At 39.1% G+C, this 19,569-nt stretch overlaps 1 protein-coding gene across 5 annotated transcripts in view; it reads right to left on the bottom strand.

Annotated features, from left to right (window-relative positions):
* aass (aminoadipate-semialdehyde synthase) overlaps positions 1–19,569 on the bottom strand; it is a 92,370-nt gene that overhangs the window by 27,886 nt on the left and 44,915 nt on the right. For all 5 annotated transcript variants that reach the window (XM_069903396.1, XM_069903394.1, XM_069903395.1 and 2 more), the window contains exons 10-13: positions 17,544–17,666; positions 9,419–9,530; positions 6,121–6,183; positions 2,143–2,210 (exon numbers count right to left, since the gene is read on the bottom strand). In XM_069903396.1, coding sequence (XP_069759497.1) covers positions 2,143–2,210; positions 6,121–6,183; positions 9,419–9,530; positions 17,544–17,666 — 366 coding nt within the window. The remainder of the gene's footprint in view (positions 1–2,142; positions 2,211–6,120; positions 6,184–9,418; positions 9,531–17,543; positions 17,667–19,569) is intronic.

Below are 19,569 nucleotides of genomic sequence, written 5' to 3'. Positions count from 1 at the left end.
CGGAGGAGAGTGGGGAAAGGGGGAAAACAGAATTGGCCAGAACAAGGCCTATCAATGAAACCATTAGATAAAAACGATCCCATAGCCAATTATTTCCCATCCAAACCCTTCAGTTCGTCATTGGCTCCCACTTCTTCACGATCTACTTTCTCCCACCCTATACATTAACCAATAGCCTTTCCTATATCGCCACTACCACAACATGCTGGGTTCTGCCAGACTCCCTCCCACAACCAGGCCCACCCAGATGATGTCTGCATTTTTCCACACTCTACTGAGTGCACTCAAAATTTGTGGGCAAATCTTTAGATCTTAAATAAACAATAATAAAATGGAAAGTGCAGTTCGCCTAACAGTTAGCGCAATGCTGTTACAGTGCAAGTGGCCAGGGTTCGAATCCAGTGTTGTCTACAAGAGTTTTTACATTCTTCCCTATGTCTGTATGGGTTTCCTCCGGGGGCTCCGGTTTCCTCCCACCATTCAGAATGTATCAGGGTTGTAGTTCAATTGGGTGTAATCGGGCAGCATGGCCTTGTGGGCCAAAAGTGCCTGTTATCATGCTATATGCCTAAATTTAAATTTTAAAATTAAGAGTAAACAACAAATAGAATGACTAAACAGAATTCTTATGAAGTATTCTTTCAGATACTGCTTTGCATTCTCTGCAACTTTTATTCTGATAGATCAGGTTGTGGACAAGGAACTCTCACATTCCACTAATGACAGGACTACAGCTTAGAAGGGTTTCTGTGTGGGAGGAAGCAAATCTTATCCTATTTGTTCACATAAAGAGGCATCAACATCTGTGGTGAGCGGAGCAGAGTAGCCCTTCTACTCGTTTCAGATAACTTGTCCTTACTATGCATGCCAGATCAGACTCAGCAATGAGGTGGTCTGTTGGTGAAGTGCCTCCACATCTGCTTCCTGGTCCAGCCTTTGTGAAAATTCTTGGTGGGGATGTTTATGTTTATTACCATTGCAATTTTAAAATGATATTAACCGACCTCATGAATTTAATTTGAGTTATGTTTCAATGTGGAAATGTTTCACATGTAGCAGGTTTTAAATACGCTGTTCAGGTCATATTATTAGAATGGTACAATAGCAACATCATTAAATGAAGAAAGATTATGAAGTCATTGATGATTTGGAAACTGAATAATGGTTTAGAGAAAGTAAATAGAAGCGAGTTGTTCCTGCAACCAGATGACCAAGGAAGAGGCATTTTAAAATTTGGGTACTGGATACAAGGGGCTATACTGTACACTTTTGTTTGAAATACAGTAAGCATCCATGAGCTGGGATCCAGTAGATGCAAGGGTAATGGACAAATAATCAATTAGAAATTGAAAAGGCATGAGAAACACTAATTTGCTTGGCAAAAGGAGCAGGAGAATGGGATAGATGGGCAGTTCTCGATGGGTTGAATGACCTCTATCTGAGCAACTGTACAATGTAATCATTCCATTCGTGAAGATACTTCGCAAATGGCCAACTTCCATCTATTGAGAACAGAACCTGAAGCTGCAGTTCATTTCTGACCAATTTTGGATCATGTGAACATTGTCAAATTAACTATAGAAGTTCACAAAGTCAACTGGGCCTGCTGCAGTTACACTTAAACTTACAACAATTGGGTTGTGATCAAAATTCCATCCTAATTTAATCTTTTGGATCATGACAAGATACCAGAAACAAAAAAAAAAGGCAGAGAGAAGACAAGATGACAGTCACAAATGGCTCAAGTGGAACTCTTAGAGCATAAATCCCTGGGTTGTATTTGGTGAAACTACAAATTTTGTAGGATTGCTACCTCTTGATGATCTTTGCTGGAAGCGAACAGGTTATAGTCAGGATCTGACTAAAATTGGAGAGCCCCAACCCATTGAGATGAATAACCAAATTACACATGAAGCTTGGCTCAGCTGAAAGCAAGGAAGATCCAGAGAATCACACATCACCAGCATAAAACACAGGCCAATGACTTGAAAATAGCCTGATTTAAACTAATTCTTCTTCTCTGAAATAGACACTATTTGAGTTACTAGGTTCCAATGAGAGAACCGCAGTGGAACACTGTAACATCTCAGTTATTCTATCACCATCTTCAGATAAAGTAGATATTTGAAACCAGTGACATACCTGTTCACTCTCAACTTCTGTATATATTTGAATTTTGGAGTCAGTGAACCATTGGACGTGATTAGAGCCTAGAGATAACATCATTGAAATAGAACCAGATGTTAAATGTGACAGGTTGAATCATTCTGTAAAATTCGAATGTTTCCCCAAATCAAGTGTTGTGAGAATGAAAAACTTGGCTGCTTTCCAAGCTTTACTCAACTTAATTGTACAGTTACAATGTAAAAAAAAAGGCGCATTCTAAATTCCTAAAGAGGGGCAGCATAAGCCAGAATCAACTAAATATGAAATGCAAGCTCATCAAAAATTAAGAATAACTTTATAATATTATATTCTCCCCTCCTAAAAAAATAAAACACTAGCATTATCAAACAACACTCTATGGGACTACTCCTATCCATATTCATGTTGAGGTTTTGGTACATTACCGGATCTCCTCTTCCTCCACACCATGGCATACATGACCAGGTCTCTTTAGTTCTTGTGGAGCTACTGTTTCATCATCCTCCACACTGTGGCAGGTCCTCCTCCAGCATCACTACCACCAGATTTCTTTCTTCTTGTTCCACAATAGGAGATTGGCTTGGCTTCTGGACAAGGTGCCATATGTTGGATTACTGTCAAGGAGTTCAATTTGATCGTTTTTAATACTCCTCACAAACCTTCTTAACAGTGTGGGTCCAGGGGTCATTAGCCAGAAGGGTAGTGCGTTTGGATGGGATGAGGAATGTTGAATGCAAAAAAAATATTCATGGGGTGTAGTATTTGTTGCCGCACACAACAGCGATCTTTGAGAGTGTACTACCTCAGAAAGCACCAGTTCCCAATAATTCTCAGGCACGTTATGTGATCTAAGGGTCAAACAGACTGCTGTCCATATGATGCCATTGGACCTCTCTGCCAATTGGGAGGTATGGGGTAGTATAATGTGGCGATCCCCTTCTGGGAGCGATATTCGTTCAGATCCTTAGACACCAAGGTGGTGCCTTGATCAGAGTGTATGTAATTTGGCATTCCACATAGGCTAAATAGCAAATCCAGGCATCTGATCACTGTTGTAGTATACACATTGGGACATGGAAAGGCAAAGGGGAAACATGAATATTCATCAACTACTGTAAATAGATATGGGTTATGCAAAGGTTTTGTTGTTTTGATAAGAGTTCCTCCTGGTGGGTAGTAGAACTGAGGTTTTAGTTGAGCAGAGACCTTGCATGAAGCATAAATCTTCTTGACAGCTTCTGTAGAAAGGGAGATTATTTGCTCTAACAAAATGCAGCAGCCAAGTTATTCCCAGATGACAAGGTCCACTGTGAATGTCAGCATATGTGGAGGTAATAAAGGCTGAACAAGTGTAGGCCCGGCTAAATGCGTCAGGGACCACATTCTCTTTTTCAGGACGGTACTTTATTGTGTAACTAAATGCTGCAAGTTACAGCCTCCATTCTTGAATCTTTACGTTCTTTATATTTGTATACATTTTACTGTCAAATGTAATGGCCTCTTGCCTTGAACAGTAACCAAACTAAAGTGGTGCCGCTCCATTTGCACACTGCCTCGATGATGGCAGTCACTTCTTTCTCTACAATGTGGTAATTCACTTCCTTGTAGAGTCTTTGTCATGAATGCAACAATCTGTTCTCCTTGGTTAAGGACAGCAGAAATAGCCACATCAGATACGTCACACTCTACCTCAAAAGGTAACTTTCCATCCACTGAGTGCAGGGTGGCTTCCTTCAACTTTTTCTTTAGTAAGTTAAAGGTGCTCAGGGCCTTTTCCTCCATTGGAAACTTCTCTGCATTTACCATTGGTTTAATCTTGTTAGAAAACCCATGAATCCATTTGGCAAATTAAGCAAACATCCCAAGTACCCTTTTGAAAGGGTCTAAAATTTTCTAGCGGAGGAACCTCTTGTAGGGGGCGAAGTCTCTCAGGATCTGGCTTAATGATACCATTCCCCACACAGTATCTAAGGAATGGAATTCACAGACTCCACAATCTTTGAATAATTAAGTGTTTGGTGCCTCTGACTGATGGTCTTTAGAAATTTCTTTACATTTTGAGCATGTCCCTCTTGTATATGTCCAGCAATAGTGATATTATCAAGGTATAGGAAGGCACCTTGCAGTTTTTCTTCTCTAACTAACTCATTGGAAGGCAGCTACCCCATTTGTGACTCCAAATGGAATCCTATAAAATTGGTATAAACGTCCATTGGCTCCATATCTGACTCCCTCAGTGACACTTGGTGTAGGCACTTTTCAGTTCAAAGGTAAAGATCACATTAAAGTTCGTTCACCATTCCACCAATTTTTGGCAAGGGGTAAGCATCCAATTCCATGTATTGATTGATTGTCTGGAATAATCCACACACATTCACTTCTTGCGTCAATGGGAGGATCCTTCATCATTACCACTTGGGCTTGCCATGGTGATATGCTCATCTCAATTATGCCTTCTGAAAGAAATTGTGAATTTCCTCTGCAATGAAGCATCTTGATTTGGCAGCAATTGGTTTACAACTTGCTGATAAGTTTGGCAAAAGGGATGGCTACTGTCAGTGCACAGTAATGATCAGCACCATTTACGGTTAGCTCAGACAAGGGTCCCCCATATTCAAATTTCACACTCAGATGCTGGCCAAGTATGAAGTCGGAACGTATGTCCTTCAATACACCAAGTTGTGCGGCAACGTATGACTGGCTATTAAGATTAAGAGTTAGGTCAACAACATATCCTTGGGAACTAGTGTGCAAAGTTTTCTGAGCCTTAGCAATGTCTTTACTGGATGGGTGAACCTTTAGTTTTAGTTCCCGCGTCACTTTCTCGCTAATGTAACTATCAGTACTGCATAAATTCAACAGAGCATTTAATCTTTTACCATTCACAAAGATTGCAGCTTGAGCGAGTCCTTGTGGCACATTAGTAAGTATAGCCAGGTACCTGAGAATTGACCACTGAGCTTGGTGAAGCCTTGGATTTGCACACCCAGGCATAATGTCCCTTCTTGGCATGTTTATAACAAGTAGCCTCGCATACTGGACAGTTAATTCGTGAATGGTAAGAGAAACCACAGAAGAAACATTTCCGTTTTGTATTATAAAAGGCAGACACAGCTGGTTTCTCAAGAACAACTGGAAGGTTATCTGGCGGCCCTGCTAAAGAATCCTTTTCACATACCTGTGGTACCTGTGATGGTCCAGGGTTCACTACTACAACTGTATGGGCCGCCGGGGTAGCGTATGCTTCATTATTGTGTTGAGCTACATCTACTGCAGTAGCTTGATTATATAAGCAGTCTGTATGTTCAGTATTTTGTTTTCTAAGAGACTCTGTCATATTGCAAGTGAGGCAATGCCAGCGATGAACACATCGTGCACTGCCTCATTTCCACACTGCTCCGCACTATGATCTCAAAAATTACTATATCTCTTTAACTTCTCCAACTCCATGAAGAAATCATCTAATGATTCTCCTGGTTTCTGCCACCTGGTTGCCAGTAAATGTCTGGCAAGAACCTAATTGGGAGTCATCACATATAAACTGTCAAAATTTTCACATCCTTCTATGTATTCAAAAACATTGCAACTCACACAGCCTAATAGTGTTCTGCACTTGTTCGGTATTTTGTCCCCATAGTCATCGACATAGTTCATGAAAATCGTTCACCAGTGTCGCCACTCCTTGGCAGCTGTCAGTGAGCTGGGGTCAATGTCAAAAGCACTTGGGCCTCCACACAGACTCCATGCTTGTCAATTGAGTAAATTGTTGAGAGAATGAAAAACTTGGTGGCTGCTTTCCAAGCTTCACTCAACTTAACTGTACAGTTGCAGTTAAAATTTAAAAGAAAGGCGCGCTCTAAATTCTAAAATTCCAAAAGAGGAGTGGTGGCACCAGGATCATCTAAATATAAAATGCAAGCTCGTGGACAATTAAAAATAACTGTTATATAACACCAAGAATGAAACAGCACTTACATTCCGGACGACTGGAGAGAAACTATTCTCTTTTTCAAAGGGTTGAGTGGCATCAGAACTCAACTGTAAAATAGGAGAGAATGGTATGAAAGCAATAATTTTAGATATACCAGCATAAATACTCCTTAAAACCTCAAGGCTATAAATATTGCATTTAGGCAAATTAATCAGCAAGAGTGTATAATTACTGCAGTAATTAGAGGATTCCAAGCATCTTACACCAAATTCAATGTATGAATTGTTCTCCTGCTTGCCGGCAGAAAACAATTGTCAAGCTAAAAGAAAAATTAAAGCTTCTTGCAGAACAAGAGAATATTAACTACTTAAAAGTCAACACATGGATCAGCAACATCTTTAAATGGTAGTTGAATACAAATTAGTGACTGATGCTGCTTCATTCGTTACAATGGAATGACATCTCTATAGTCTGAGAAAATGACCTGTGGAAGCAACCTAAACTTTGAACCAATCTGCCGTCAAGGCTGAGGACCAAACTGGACTCTGTCCTCGTTCTTCCTGGGGTGAGGGCAGATATACAAGAAACAAATTGCTGGAAGAACTCAGCAGGTCCGACTGCATTCATGCATTGAAATGGTCAGTCACCGTTTCCGGTCTGGGCTCTTTCTCAAGACTCGAGGAAAGAAGTTTAATTCCGTGCATTAAGGGGGAAAGAACCTGGAGAGGGGCCCAGATGTGAGCGAGGTGGAGAGACCAGATAGAAGGAAACAGTGGAATCATTTGAGGTGGGCGATTACGTAAAATTTGAAAAATCTATGCTCATGCCATCATTTTGAATGCTGCCCAGGAAGAATATACGTTGTTCCTCAAGTCTGTGCTCATTCTGACAGTGGATGAGACCAAGGACAGGAATGGTGGGAGAGATAAATTGATAGACTTCAGGAAGCTCCAGTTTAGACCCACATAGATTGAAGGTGTTCAGCGAACTGATCACTCAATCTGCGTTTGGTCTTACCAATGTAGGCAAGGCCACAGAGCAAAGTGAAAGCAGTAGATTAGGTACCATGTTGTTATATACAAAGCTCTGCCTCACCTGCAAGGAAGAGCAGACAAGGGAGTTTTAGAGAGACATCCCTGTTAAAAGCAGACAGGGTGAAGAGGGGAAGGTGTGGCAAAAATTATCTTTGGAGTCTCTTGTCCTGCTCCCTACCTTCCCCATTGACGTGAACTACCAGGTCCGTTGCCTGAAGAGGGCGGCAAAACTATCGAGGACCTCTTCCACCCTGCAAACAGCACCTTTCAGCTGCTCCCATTTAAAACAGAGATGAGAAGAAATTTCTTTAGCCAGAGGGTTGTGGATTTGTGTAATTCGCTCCCCGATCATTGGGGGAGTTTAAGGGGGAGATTGATAGGTAACTAATTAGTCATGGCATCAAGGGATGTGGGGAAAGGGCTGGAACTTGGAACTCGATGTTAGAATGGTTTAGCTCATGTTGGAGCAGTCTCGATGGGCCGAATGGCCCCTTCTGTTCCTTTAATATTGTGATCTCCCATCAGGAAAGAGATAGCACCACCACAGGCAGTGAGAATGCAGAATGACCAAAGGAACTGCTCACACTAACCATCTGAGGCTCTCACGTTCATAAATCAATATTTATTTATTTTTATATCTGATTACTTGTCCTAAATATCTGTTTGTCTGTATGTACATTATGTTTGGTTGCGTGTCTGTATGCTTTGCACTGAGAACCAGAGAATGTTATTTTGTCGGGTTGTACTTGTGCAATCAGATAACAATAAACTTGACTTGACGAGTGGGATCACGCTGAAATTGGCAGAAGTGTCGTCTATCAGATGTAGAGGCTGAGGACCAGAGGGTCTCTGTCCTTGTTCTTACTTGGGGGAGGTGGGGTGAGGGCAAATGTACAAGAAACAGAGGAGATGTGGGTAGGGGCTTCAACCATGACAGTCAGGGGGAATTCACATTTATTAAACAGAGAGGACATTTTGAATGTCTCACAGCGGAAAGCCTCATCTTGGGAACAGATGTGGCAAAAGCAGAGGAATTGTGAAGACGGGATTGCATTCTTACACTGGACACCATTTCCATCTCTTCTTTCCCTTCACTTATGCTTATTTTTTTTTCCTTTATCTTTTCTTCCCCACCTCCAATTCTGAACGCTTTCTCCCTTTACCTGTGTCCAAACCTCTCACACCTTCTATCCTATACCCTAACATTCTGGGCCCCTCCCAGTTTCTTTCCCTTTTATATACATACTTTCCCCTCTTTCTGACCCAAAATGTTGACCTTATCTTTCCATAAATTCTGTCTGCCCTGCTGAGTTGCTCCAGCAATGTTTTGTCAGCACAAGATGCAGCTTTTGTGATTCTTTAACAAATTGCTTTATTCTACACCCCCCCCCCCACTCTGTTGTCTACTTGAAGGATGATTAATGATTTTTTTTATATATACAAAAAAGAGCCCAGTTAAAGAATCACTGAAATTATCAAAACAACAGCTTATAAATAGTGTTCACAGTTGAGAAAATGCATGCTGTTAGGTAATAATTTTTGCACGACATGAGAAATGCTATCAAAGACCCAATTGTTTCATCCTAAGTTGACACAGTTCATGAAATTTGTTTGTGAAATGCAGTGAGAAATAAATTATGAGTCAATAAATAAATAAAAAACACCAGTAAGAATTTCTACAATGCACAGGTACACGATCCTTTATCCAAACATCTAAAATCCGGAAAGCTCCAAAATCTGGCAAGTGGGGACCGACGGTCGGGGGAGGCGGCCAAGAGTCCGGCGGTTGGGGGAGATGAGGTGACCCAAGGAGACTGCCGGGCAGTCAAGGGAGGCAGCCGGGCGGCTGAGGGACCGGCGGTCGAGGGAGACAGACAAGGGACTGCAGTCAGAGGAGACGTCCAGGTGGCCGAGGGACCAGCGGTTGGGGGAGGGCCAGGCAACTGGAAGGGGGTGGGGGTGGATACAGCAGCAAAATTCAGGTGGGCTTTCTGAAATCTGGAAAAATCCAAAATTCGGAACACACTGTCCCCCAAGGGTTCTGTATATAAAAAAGGAAAAGATCTACTAATCTTATGGTCTGTTATTTAGATTAGATTATTGTGGACATAAAAATGTGCATCTTTTAATTTAGTTTTCCAAACAATAACTGTTTCTCCAGCATTTTTGTGTTCTTACTAAGATCACAGCATCAGTTGACTGTTGTGTTTCACTCTAATTAAAACCCATGCCAACTGGTGGGGAGTAGGGAGGGAAAAGAACTTCAAGACAAACTTGTGCATTGCCCTTCCACAGATTTCAATCTTACCATTTCCCATATATATGGGCAAAGTCGGTCTCCAAAGTATTCAGTAGCCTCTATTGGAAGCTGAGCAGGCAGGTTATCAATTGAACACATTAAGATCCCATTGCCTTCCAAGCTGCAGTTAAAAAGAATTACACAAATAGTAATAAGGTTGGGGATGCCTTCGGTCAAATCTTGCTGCAGTGAACAGTTGCATTTTTGGGCTGATTTTTCACAGCAGGTTCTTGGTTTTGGATCTTCATTCCCTTTAAAATATACAGGAAAGAAATGGAGGGTTGCCTGCCATCATTGTTCATCCATTGACTTTGCAAATGGAAGGTGAGTTCTTTTGGTAGACATGAGTTGAGCCACATAAGCCCATGTCCTGGGCTTCCCTCCAGATTGCTAAATGCTGCTCTCGCTCTCTCTCTCTCTGCCCAACATTAATATAATCATGCTCTCTTCATCTATCTTTATCCTTCCTTCCTTTACCTTGGTAATCATTTTCATCTGAATAAATTCCAATAAAGCTCCTGCGAGATATTTCATCACATTAAAAGGCATTGAATAGATTGTCGGCTGTTGCTATTGTTGACCATAATTCTTCTTCTTAGAAGTCCTCACAAAAAAGATCTGCTACACGGAAATGCTCTATTACTTTGTAATGAGAAACTTATATAACCATATAACCACTTACACCACAGAACAGGCCAGTTCGGCCCTACTAGTCCATGCCGTAACAAATCCCCACCCTCCTAGTCCCACTGACCAGCACCCAGTCCATACCCCTTCAGTCCTCACCTATCCATGATACTATCCAGTCTTTCCTTAAATGTAACCAATGATCCGCCTCGACCACGTCTGTCGGAAGCTCATTCCACATCCCTACCACTTCAAAAGCAAACTCATTTGGAGATGAGCGCACACATTTGTTCCAAATATCAAGACAAAATAGCAAGTGGTTTAACGAAGATATTTAGAAACTGTGACTTTGACAGAGATGGTTTTGTCTTCTTTAGCCACATGCAAGGACCCAGAACTGAAGAATAACCAAAGTTCCTCCTCTGTTTCAGGATCTTTAGCAACAAACAGGAAATTCCAGGCCAATGGACCCTATTATTAGGGACCATTCTCACAGCTCAAACCGACTCGTATCTTAGGAAGCACAAACTCATTACAGATAGACTTGTGTGGAGGAGGTCATGGCTTACAATCTTGGGGGAGGAGGTGATTAAAATTGATAGAAGGGCAGTGGATGTTGTACATATGGAGTTCAGTAAAGCATTGACAAGGCCCTTTAGGGCAGGCTAATCTTAACATTAAACCATAAGGGATCCATGGAGACTTGGTAGATTAGATTCAAAATTGAATTGGCCATTGAAGACAGAGAGTAGTGGTGGAGGGGTGATATGGGAATGGAGGTCTATGACCAGTAGTGCTCTGCAAGGATTAAGACTTGCTCACTTGTGATGATGAGCAAGCTTATAAACAAGACAAAACTTAGCGGAGTAGTGAATCATGAGAAAAGTTGTCAAAGGATTCTGCAAGTTATGGACAATTTGGAAGTAAGGCAGATGAATATAATTCAGATAATTGTAAGATGTTGCACATTGAAAGGTCAAATGGCAGGAGTATAGGGAACATTAATGTCCAGAGGGATCATCGGGTGGCAGTCCATAGCTTCCTTTTTTTTTTTAAAAAACTTTATTTATTCATTCAACAAGGTTATTACATACAGTAATAAAAATATATTATGAACGATAAAAAAAATTATATATAAAAAAGAAAAAAAAAGAAAGATCCCCCTCCCCCTCTCAGCCAAATTTCTTTAGAAGAGCCAAAGGAAAAAAAACTGAAATATATTTACTAAAATCTAATCAAGGTAAATCTAAATGTAAATATTCTGAATATAAAGACCACTTATTAAGAAAAAAAGAATAATTATCATGTAAAACATACGTAATTTTTTCCATTACCAAACAAGTTTTCATTTCATTATGCCATCTATTAATATCAATCACATTAGCATTTTTCCATGTACTTGCTATATACATTTTTTTGCTACAGATAAAGCTAAATATACAAAAACAATCTGAAATTTGTCTCATCCCAAATCTTTCAAAGGATTCAACTCACCCAACAAAAATATTGTCGGGTCCAGAGGTATTTTGATTTTATACAAATGTTCCAAAAACAGTTGAATTGCTTTCCAAAAAGTTTGTATATGTACACATAACCAAACAACATGAAAAAAAGTTCCAACTGAATTACCACATCTAAAACAAGAGTCTGATTCACTAAAACCATATTTTTTTAAACTTTTCAGGTGTTAAATACAATTGATGTAAAAAATTGTAATTAACCATTGCACAACGAACATTTATCAATCTAGTAACACTATCATGACAGATATCTAAACAGTCATCCTTGGAAAAAATAAGATTAATATCTTTTTCCCATTTAATCTTAGATCTATCCCATCCCTTTTTTTCCATACTTTCCTGTAATATTTGGTACATCAATGAAATATATTCCTTCTTTGGTGCAATCACAAGAAAAGATTCAAATTTAGTCAAAATCATATCTCTACCAAATATTTGTTTTACTAAGGATCGGTTGATAATAAACGAATAAAGAATTCTCATTAATATCAAAATCTTCCCTCATTTGATTAAAGGATAAAAACTGACCTTCTTTAAAACAATCCCCCAAGTTTTTTATACCTTTAGATTTCCAATGCATAAACGATTATACATTAAAAAAGGAATAAGTTGGTTATTATATAATGGTGTAAAAGTCAGTAAAATTTACCCTTATAACCTATCGTTCTATTTTACCTCATCCATAACTTCATTAAGTGTTTTAGTATAGGCACGTTATATTGTTGTAATAAATTTAAATTCCACAAACAAAAATGATGGATTTCAAATTCAAAAATATTCGCCATCTCAATTTTAGCCCAACTAGGGGGCCGTTCCAAATCCATTAATGAACTAATAAATTTAAATTGAGCTGCCTCATAATAATTTTGAAAATGTGGTAAGCGTAATCCCCCTAATGCATATTTCCAGGTTAGCTTATTCAAAGCTACTCTCGGAAGTTTACCCTTCCATAAAAATTCCCTAACCATTTTATTTCAATCTCGAAAAAAATTCTTATTAAGTCAACACGGAATTGACTGAAACAAATATTGTATACGTGGAAAGATATTCATTTTGATTGTATTTATTCTTCCAATTAAATTCCTTCCACTTAATCAAATCAGCTTTGATCTTTTTCATTAACGGTACATAATTTAATTTATATAAAGATTGATAATCAACATCCACATTTATACCCAAATATTTAATTTGATCAGTCCATTTCAAATTAATAATATTCTTATAAACTGAATAGTCTCCTTCACCTATTGGTAAAATTTCACTTTTTTCCCCAATTAACTTTATAACCAAACAAAGATCCACATTGTGTTAAACATTCCTTCAAGTGTAAACATGACTGAGCTGGATTTGTTAGATACACCAGTACATCGTCAGCAAATTAATTTTATACTCCTCATCTAAAACTCTCATACCTTGTACCTTGTTCAATTACTAACGCAAACAAAGCTGGAGACAAAGGACAACCTTGTCGAGTTGAACGAGTTAATTTAAAAGGTTTCAAAATCTGACCATTTGTCAATACCCTGGCTATTGGTTTATTGTATAAAGCTTTAATCCAACCAATAAAAGAAGGACCAAACTTAAATTTCTCTAAGACTTTAAATAAAATGTTCCACTCAACTCTGTCAAAGCCTTTTCTGCATCAAGAGATATCACCATCGGATGGTGAGGGCACTGTCGATGTTTATTAATCAAACTAATCACTCGAAGAATATTATCTGAAGCATACCTATTCTTTATGAAACCTGTTTGATCAGCATATATCAACTCAGGTAAAAATTTAGCCAATCGATTTGCTAATACTTTAGCTATTATTTTATAGTCTACATTCAACAAAGAAATTGGCCTATATGAAGACACCTTTAATGGATCTCTATCCTTCTTAGGAATTACAGTAATTAAGGCACTAGAGCATGATTCAGGTAGATCATAATGTTCATTAATCTGTCGTAACACATCTCCAAACACTGTAGATAAATCATCATAAAATACCTTATAAAATTCAACTGAAAACCCATCATCACCAGGTGATTTTCCATTCGGCATTTCCAACATAGCCGATTTAATTTCTAAATCGGTAAAAAGAGCTTCCAGCTCCAGTATGTCTTCTTCTCCTAGTACCAGTAATTTAAACACTGATAAAAAGGAGTCAATCGATCCGCTCTGTTTTTCCTCAGAAGTATATAATTTCTTATAAAATGAATAAAACTCATCATTAATCTCACGAGGTTTGTAAGTAATAGTCGAATTTCATCTGACTGCATTAATTACCCTTGATACCTGTTCTTTCTTTAACTGCCATGCAAGTACCTTATGCGCTTTCTCACCCCATTCATAATACCGTTGTTTAGATCTATTAATCAAGCATTCAAATTGATAAGATTGCAACGTATTGTATTTCAATTTCAATCTAGACAACTCTATCTTCTGATTTTCTGTCACATCTCTCTGAAATTCCTTTTCTAATTCATCAATCTGTTTCTCTAATTCAAGGCTCTCGGTCAGATAATTCTTTTTAACCTTAGAGGTAAAACTATTTATTTGACCTCTCAAGTAAGCTTTCATAACATCCCACAATATAAATTTACTCTGAACGGAGTTAACATTTTCTTCCAAAAAGAGATCAATTTTTTAAAAATTCAATAAATTCTGATTTTTTTAACATCGTATTGAATCTCCAACGAGAAGCTGCATGAACTTTTTCAGAACACTCATAAGTAAAATACAACAAAGAATGATCTGAAATAACCCTACTTTTATATTCTGCTTGCAGTATTTTCCCCTGTAAATGTGTCGATACTAAAAAAAATTAATTCTGGAAAAAGATTCATGTCTATATGAATAAAAAGAGAAATCCTTCTCTGTTGGGTTAAGATGTCGCCAAATGTCCACTAAATTAAAATCTTTCTTCAAAGCTCAAATTTGAATTGCCATTTTTAATTTTTTAACATTTTTTGGAGATTTATCTAATAAAGGTTCCAAAACACAGTCAAAATCTCCTCCAACCAGAACATTTTCATTAGCTTGCCCCAGAAGCAGAAATGCATCCAAAATAAATGCTTCATTATCCACATTCGGTGCATAAATGTTAAGTCTAAAATTCATTAAAAATCTTACAATTCAACTTAAGAATACGTCCTGCATTCATTTCCATTGATTGTAATTCAAAAGATAATTTTTTATGTATCAAAATTGCTACTCCCTTAGCTTTAGAGTTAAATGAAGAAGAAAAAACATGTCCAACCCAGTCCCTCTTCAATTTCATACTTTCTTTTTCATTCAAATGTGTCTCCTGTAAAAAACCAATATCAATCTTCATCTTTTTAATGTAAGCCAAAACTCGCTTACGCTTGATCGGGTTGTTTAATCCCTGAACATTAAAGGTAGCAAATTTTAAATTCGACATATCTAATACAATTGCTAAATACCAAAAATAATCACAAAATTAATAATAACAAAGAAAAAAAAAGATTTTTTTTTAATATAGGACCCTCAAATTAAAATATATAGGCCCTCCAAATAAAAATAATATTCGTTAATAAGAGAAAAGAAAAACGACAAAAAAAAACAAAAAAAATTACCAAAAGGTAGTAACTCCCTAAAAAACTGGGTGTGGATTACCCATTAGTTACTGATGACTAACAAAGAAGTTAGTGCAATCCCCTCCTCCCCAGCCAACCAATCAAAAATATTAACATATTACAAAAAAAATCACCCTTAAGATTCCAGTCCAGATGGTGAACTCATTTCAAGAGTAGGTGAACTCTTTCCATTCCCATTCTTTCCACTTCTGCCATTTTGCCCATTTCCAAGTCTATCAGATTTTCTTTTACGAGATAATGGTGGACATCTGATAACGAATTAGCAAAAACCATTGCTTCATGCTCACTCTCAAAGAATTGAGACGGATAGCTTCCATAAAACACTTTCAACACAGCAGGATAACGAAAAGCAAATTTGTAACCTTTTACGCCATAAAACATCTTTAACTGGATTAAATTCACGTCGGCATCTGATGATATCTTGACTTAAATCAGGGTAGAAGAAAACTCTGCTATTCTGAACCATCATTGGAGCTTGCCTTTGTCTTGCATTTTAAACTGCAAGTCAAAGAATTGTCTCTCTGTCCAAACAATTCAAACAACGAACTAACACAGCTCTTGGCGGTTGACCAGGTAGGGGTGTTCTTCATAAAGATCCATGTGCTCTTTCTAATACCAATCCATCAGGAAAAGACTCTTCCCCCAACATCTGGGGAATCCAATTTTTTAAAAATTTGACAGGATCTTGACCTTCTATACCTTCTGGCAAACCCACAATTTTCACATTATTTCTTCAGCTTTGATTTTCCAAATAGTCTATTTTTTTTAATTAACTCTTTTTCCCAGGCTCCTAAATTTTTAATTGATTTTTCCACCTTTACTATTGTTTCTGTATTGGATTGTACCTGTTGTTTACATTCAGAAAAGGAAGCTTCAAATTTATTAAAGTTTTCCCAATTTTCTTTAACTTCTGCCTTAACCACAGTTAGGTCTAAAGTTATATTAGTATTCATTTGAAGCAGCTGGTTCAATTGACCAGTAATAACATCCAAATAAGAAGCAATACCTTCAAACATTATATAAACAGGCTGAGGTGCAGTTTGAAATGCAGGATCCGATTCCATAAGTTGTAACTCACTTTCTTCGAGTTCTTCTTCCATTTCCTGTACAGCGGTAGAGTAAGGTAAGTCCTCTTCTAGTTGTTCTTCAAAAGGCATCATTCTATTCGTTTTGCTGTGAGTTTGGACACCCAACAACAACCCCCCGACTTCCTCGGGGTCGTCGCTGCCGTTCCCCCACAGACCATTTTTTCATAAAATTACGGAGTCCTCCGCAATTAACAGTGCCACAATCGCTGTAGATTGCGTGTCTGCTGTCACAATCCTCTTCCTCCGCGCTCCCATCTCTTCCAACTGGGGTATTCGTTGTAACAAGTCTCCAGGCACATGCCCGACTTCTCGGGAGCGCGAACGGGTCGTACCAGCGCCATCTTGAGACTGGTGAGTAGCTGTTACCTTCGTTTTTGTCCCCACCGGCGATCACTGAAGCTTAGGGATTGCTGAAAATGGATCCGAGGCTGTTCCAGGTCGTCTAGGCCCCAATTCTTCTGCATTTCGAACCTGTATTTTCTTTTGTAATTGAGGCTTAGTTTTTTTTGCATTAGGAGCCATAATGGCTCACTAAATTATCAAACTGAAGATTAAAGTTTTAAAATTAAAAATAAAGGGTTAAAAAATGGGCACTTAGAAGTCTGACCAGAGAGTGAAGGGATTACACGTCTGGTCTCTATGCCATCTTGCCATGCCCCCTCAGTCCATAGCTTCCTGAGAGTGGTCACACAGGTTGTAGAGGAGGAGGACGGCACACTTGGTTCTAAGTACCCAAGTCAGTAGATTGTACTGCAGCTGCATAAAACTTTAGTGAGGCCAGAGGCAGTATTTGCATTTCTGGTCATTATCCTATAGGAAGGATGTGGAGGCTACAGAGGGGATGCAGAAGAGATTCACCAGAATGTGGCCTGGAGTAGAAAGTATCAGCCACGAGGAGAGGTTGGAGAAACTTGGATTGCTTTGTCTAAGATGTCAGAGCCTGAGGGAATTATAGGTGACAAGGAGGGAATGGGCAGCCACGTGGACTGGAGGCAGAGGTTTAAGATGAGAGGAGGAAATTTTAAAGATTTAAGAGGCTTTTTTTTTAACCACCCCCCCCCCCCCCCATACGCAGCGTGCCCAGAATGTATTGGGTAGAAGCAACTAAAATAGCAACATTTAAGAGAAATTTAGGTTGACACATGAATTGCCAATTATAGTCCATGTGCAGGCAGATGTACATTTTAAATTGGCAGCATTGTGGATGGAGACATTGTGGACCACAGGACTAATTTTTATGCTGTATGATGCTCTATGATTTGATTGACATAAAACTCAAAAATGTAAAAAGGCCTACCTGTCATGAATGACGTGCTTTTCTGCATCATAAATACAAAATGGCATGTTAATGGTCGTGCACTCGGTCATAAACTCAATGGAGCCGCCAGTGTCAGCAGAAATGTCACAGATTGCCAGAAATCTAGAAAAATACAATGCAAAACCTCAAGTAATAGGATGCCAATAGAGTGCTTTGCAGAACTGCTGCGCAGTTTTGTGCTTGGTTACTAACAGATTTCATCAACACAGAGGCTGTTGTGCACAGTAAAAAACACACATTTCCCTGGGCACAAGTCATTCATGCGGTAGCTTTATCAATGTGAAACTCAGACACAGATTTCAGAAGTGCTGGACTCCTGTGACGACAGAACGAAATCCTCCATTTAAGCTACGTTTCATGCACACACCACATATATGCTGTATGCATTGCCTCGCATCTCCCATACCCGGATCCAGGTTATCAAAGCTTTTAGAGCTCATACTCAGTCTATAGAACACTAGGTCCAATTGTCAACTCCCCTTCAAACATTACTTTCAAAGGTTTATCCTTCTCATGGATTGGAAGGCAAAGTTGATGGAGGTTCCACTGCCTTCAAGCTCCAGCAAGCAGTGTTGTTGCTGAATGCCTGGGGTGTGGCAGTTCTGGTGGCATTCGTCTATTAGCAGGGTCCATGATTACAGGTCCTTTTGTATGCAGGAACTCTTGAGTGCAATGATATTCTCTGTGACATTCCCCTAGGTCAAACTTCAACACAGCCTCACAGGAAGAGTGGAGTTTTGAGATGTGACTGCCCATTCATTACTTAAAGTTGCATGCTCATTTTGAAAGCAGTTCTGAAACACACAGCAATTTCTGACAGTGCAGCATACAGACTCACAGAATGATTACAAAAGAAACCGTTCAGCCCCAAGTTCGACATAAAAGAATCAACTTGTCCCACTTTCCACCCTCTCTCCATTGCCATGGTCATTCTTTCCTTCCAGATAGTACCTGCTCCCTTTTGAATGCAGTAATTCAATCTGCTGCTACTATTTTATTACACTACCAAACCCTAACCACTGTTAATGTATGTAAGAAAATTTTTTTACTGTAAATATCAACGTACGAGACAGTATTTTAACCTTTAAAATGTCACCCAAGACAGGGGCTGTCTTATAGGCCAAGTATGAAATCTGAACCCTAATAACCTGTGCTTTAGAGTGTTCCCCATGGCAATGGAAAACAGCATAAAACACACAACTCCTACAGTCCTACCACTAATAACCTTTCTTCTGAAACTTATGCTTGGGAAGCTGGATTAATAGTAATGTTGCATTAAAACAATAAAAATGAATTATAAACCTTTCTAACATACCTTAAAATAACATCATAGTGAATGAAGCTAACAGCATACACTAGTCCCATTTACAACAGCTGATGAACAGTAAGCAAATCAGCCCAGATCCCAGGATGCATTTCATTTTCACTGCCTCATCAGACCAATCACAATTATTCTCTCAGTGACCAGTTACTGGTACTTTTAAACTTTTAAAGACAGGATTGTTGGAAAAGTTTTCACTCCTTCAGAAACACCAGCACTCTCTCTGTGAACATTAATCTCCAGCCTCCATAAAATCCAATCATGGCTCCAAATTTTGCTTTTAAAATATTGTGAATTCGCACTTTCAAAGTAATGTATGCATGTCTTTGGCTTGGCTTCACGGACGAAGATTTATGGAGGGGGTAAAAGTCCACGTCAGCTGCAGGCTCGTTTGTGGCTGACAAGTCCGATGCGGGACAGGCAGACACGGTTGCAGCGGTTGCAAGGGAAAATTGGTTGTTTGGGGTTGGGTGTTGGGTTTTTCCTCCTTTGCCTTTTGTCAGTGAGGTGGGCTCTGCGGTCTTCTTCCAAGGAGGTTGCTGCCCGCCAAACTGTGAGGCGCCAAGATGCACAGTTTGAGGCGTTATCAGCCCACTGGCGGTGGTCAATGTGGCAGGCACCAAGAGATTTCTTTAGGCAGTCCTTGTACCTTTTCTTTGGTGCACCTCTGTCACGGTGGCCAGT

This window comes from Narcine bancroftii, chromosome 11 (genome assembly GCF_036971445.1).
Source record: "Narcine bancroftii isolate sNarBan1 chromosome 11, sNarBan1.hap1, whole genome shotgun sequence".
NCBI classification, from domain to species: Eukaryota; Metazoa; Chordata; class Chondrichthyes; order Torpediniformes; family Narcinidae; genus Narcine; species Narcine bancroftii.
The sequence above is the reverse complement of the archived record's forward strand: the minus strand, read 5'-3'. Positions and strand labels throughout refer to the sequence as shown.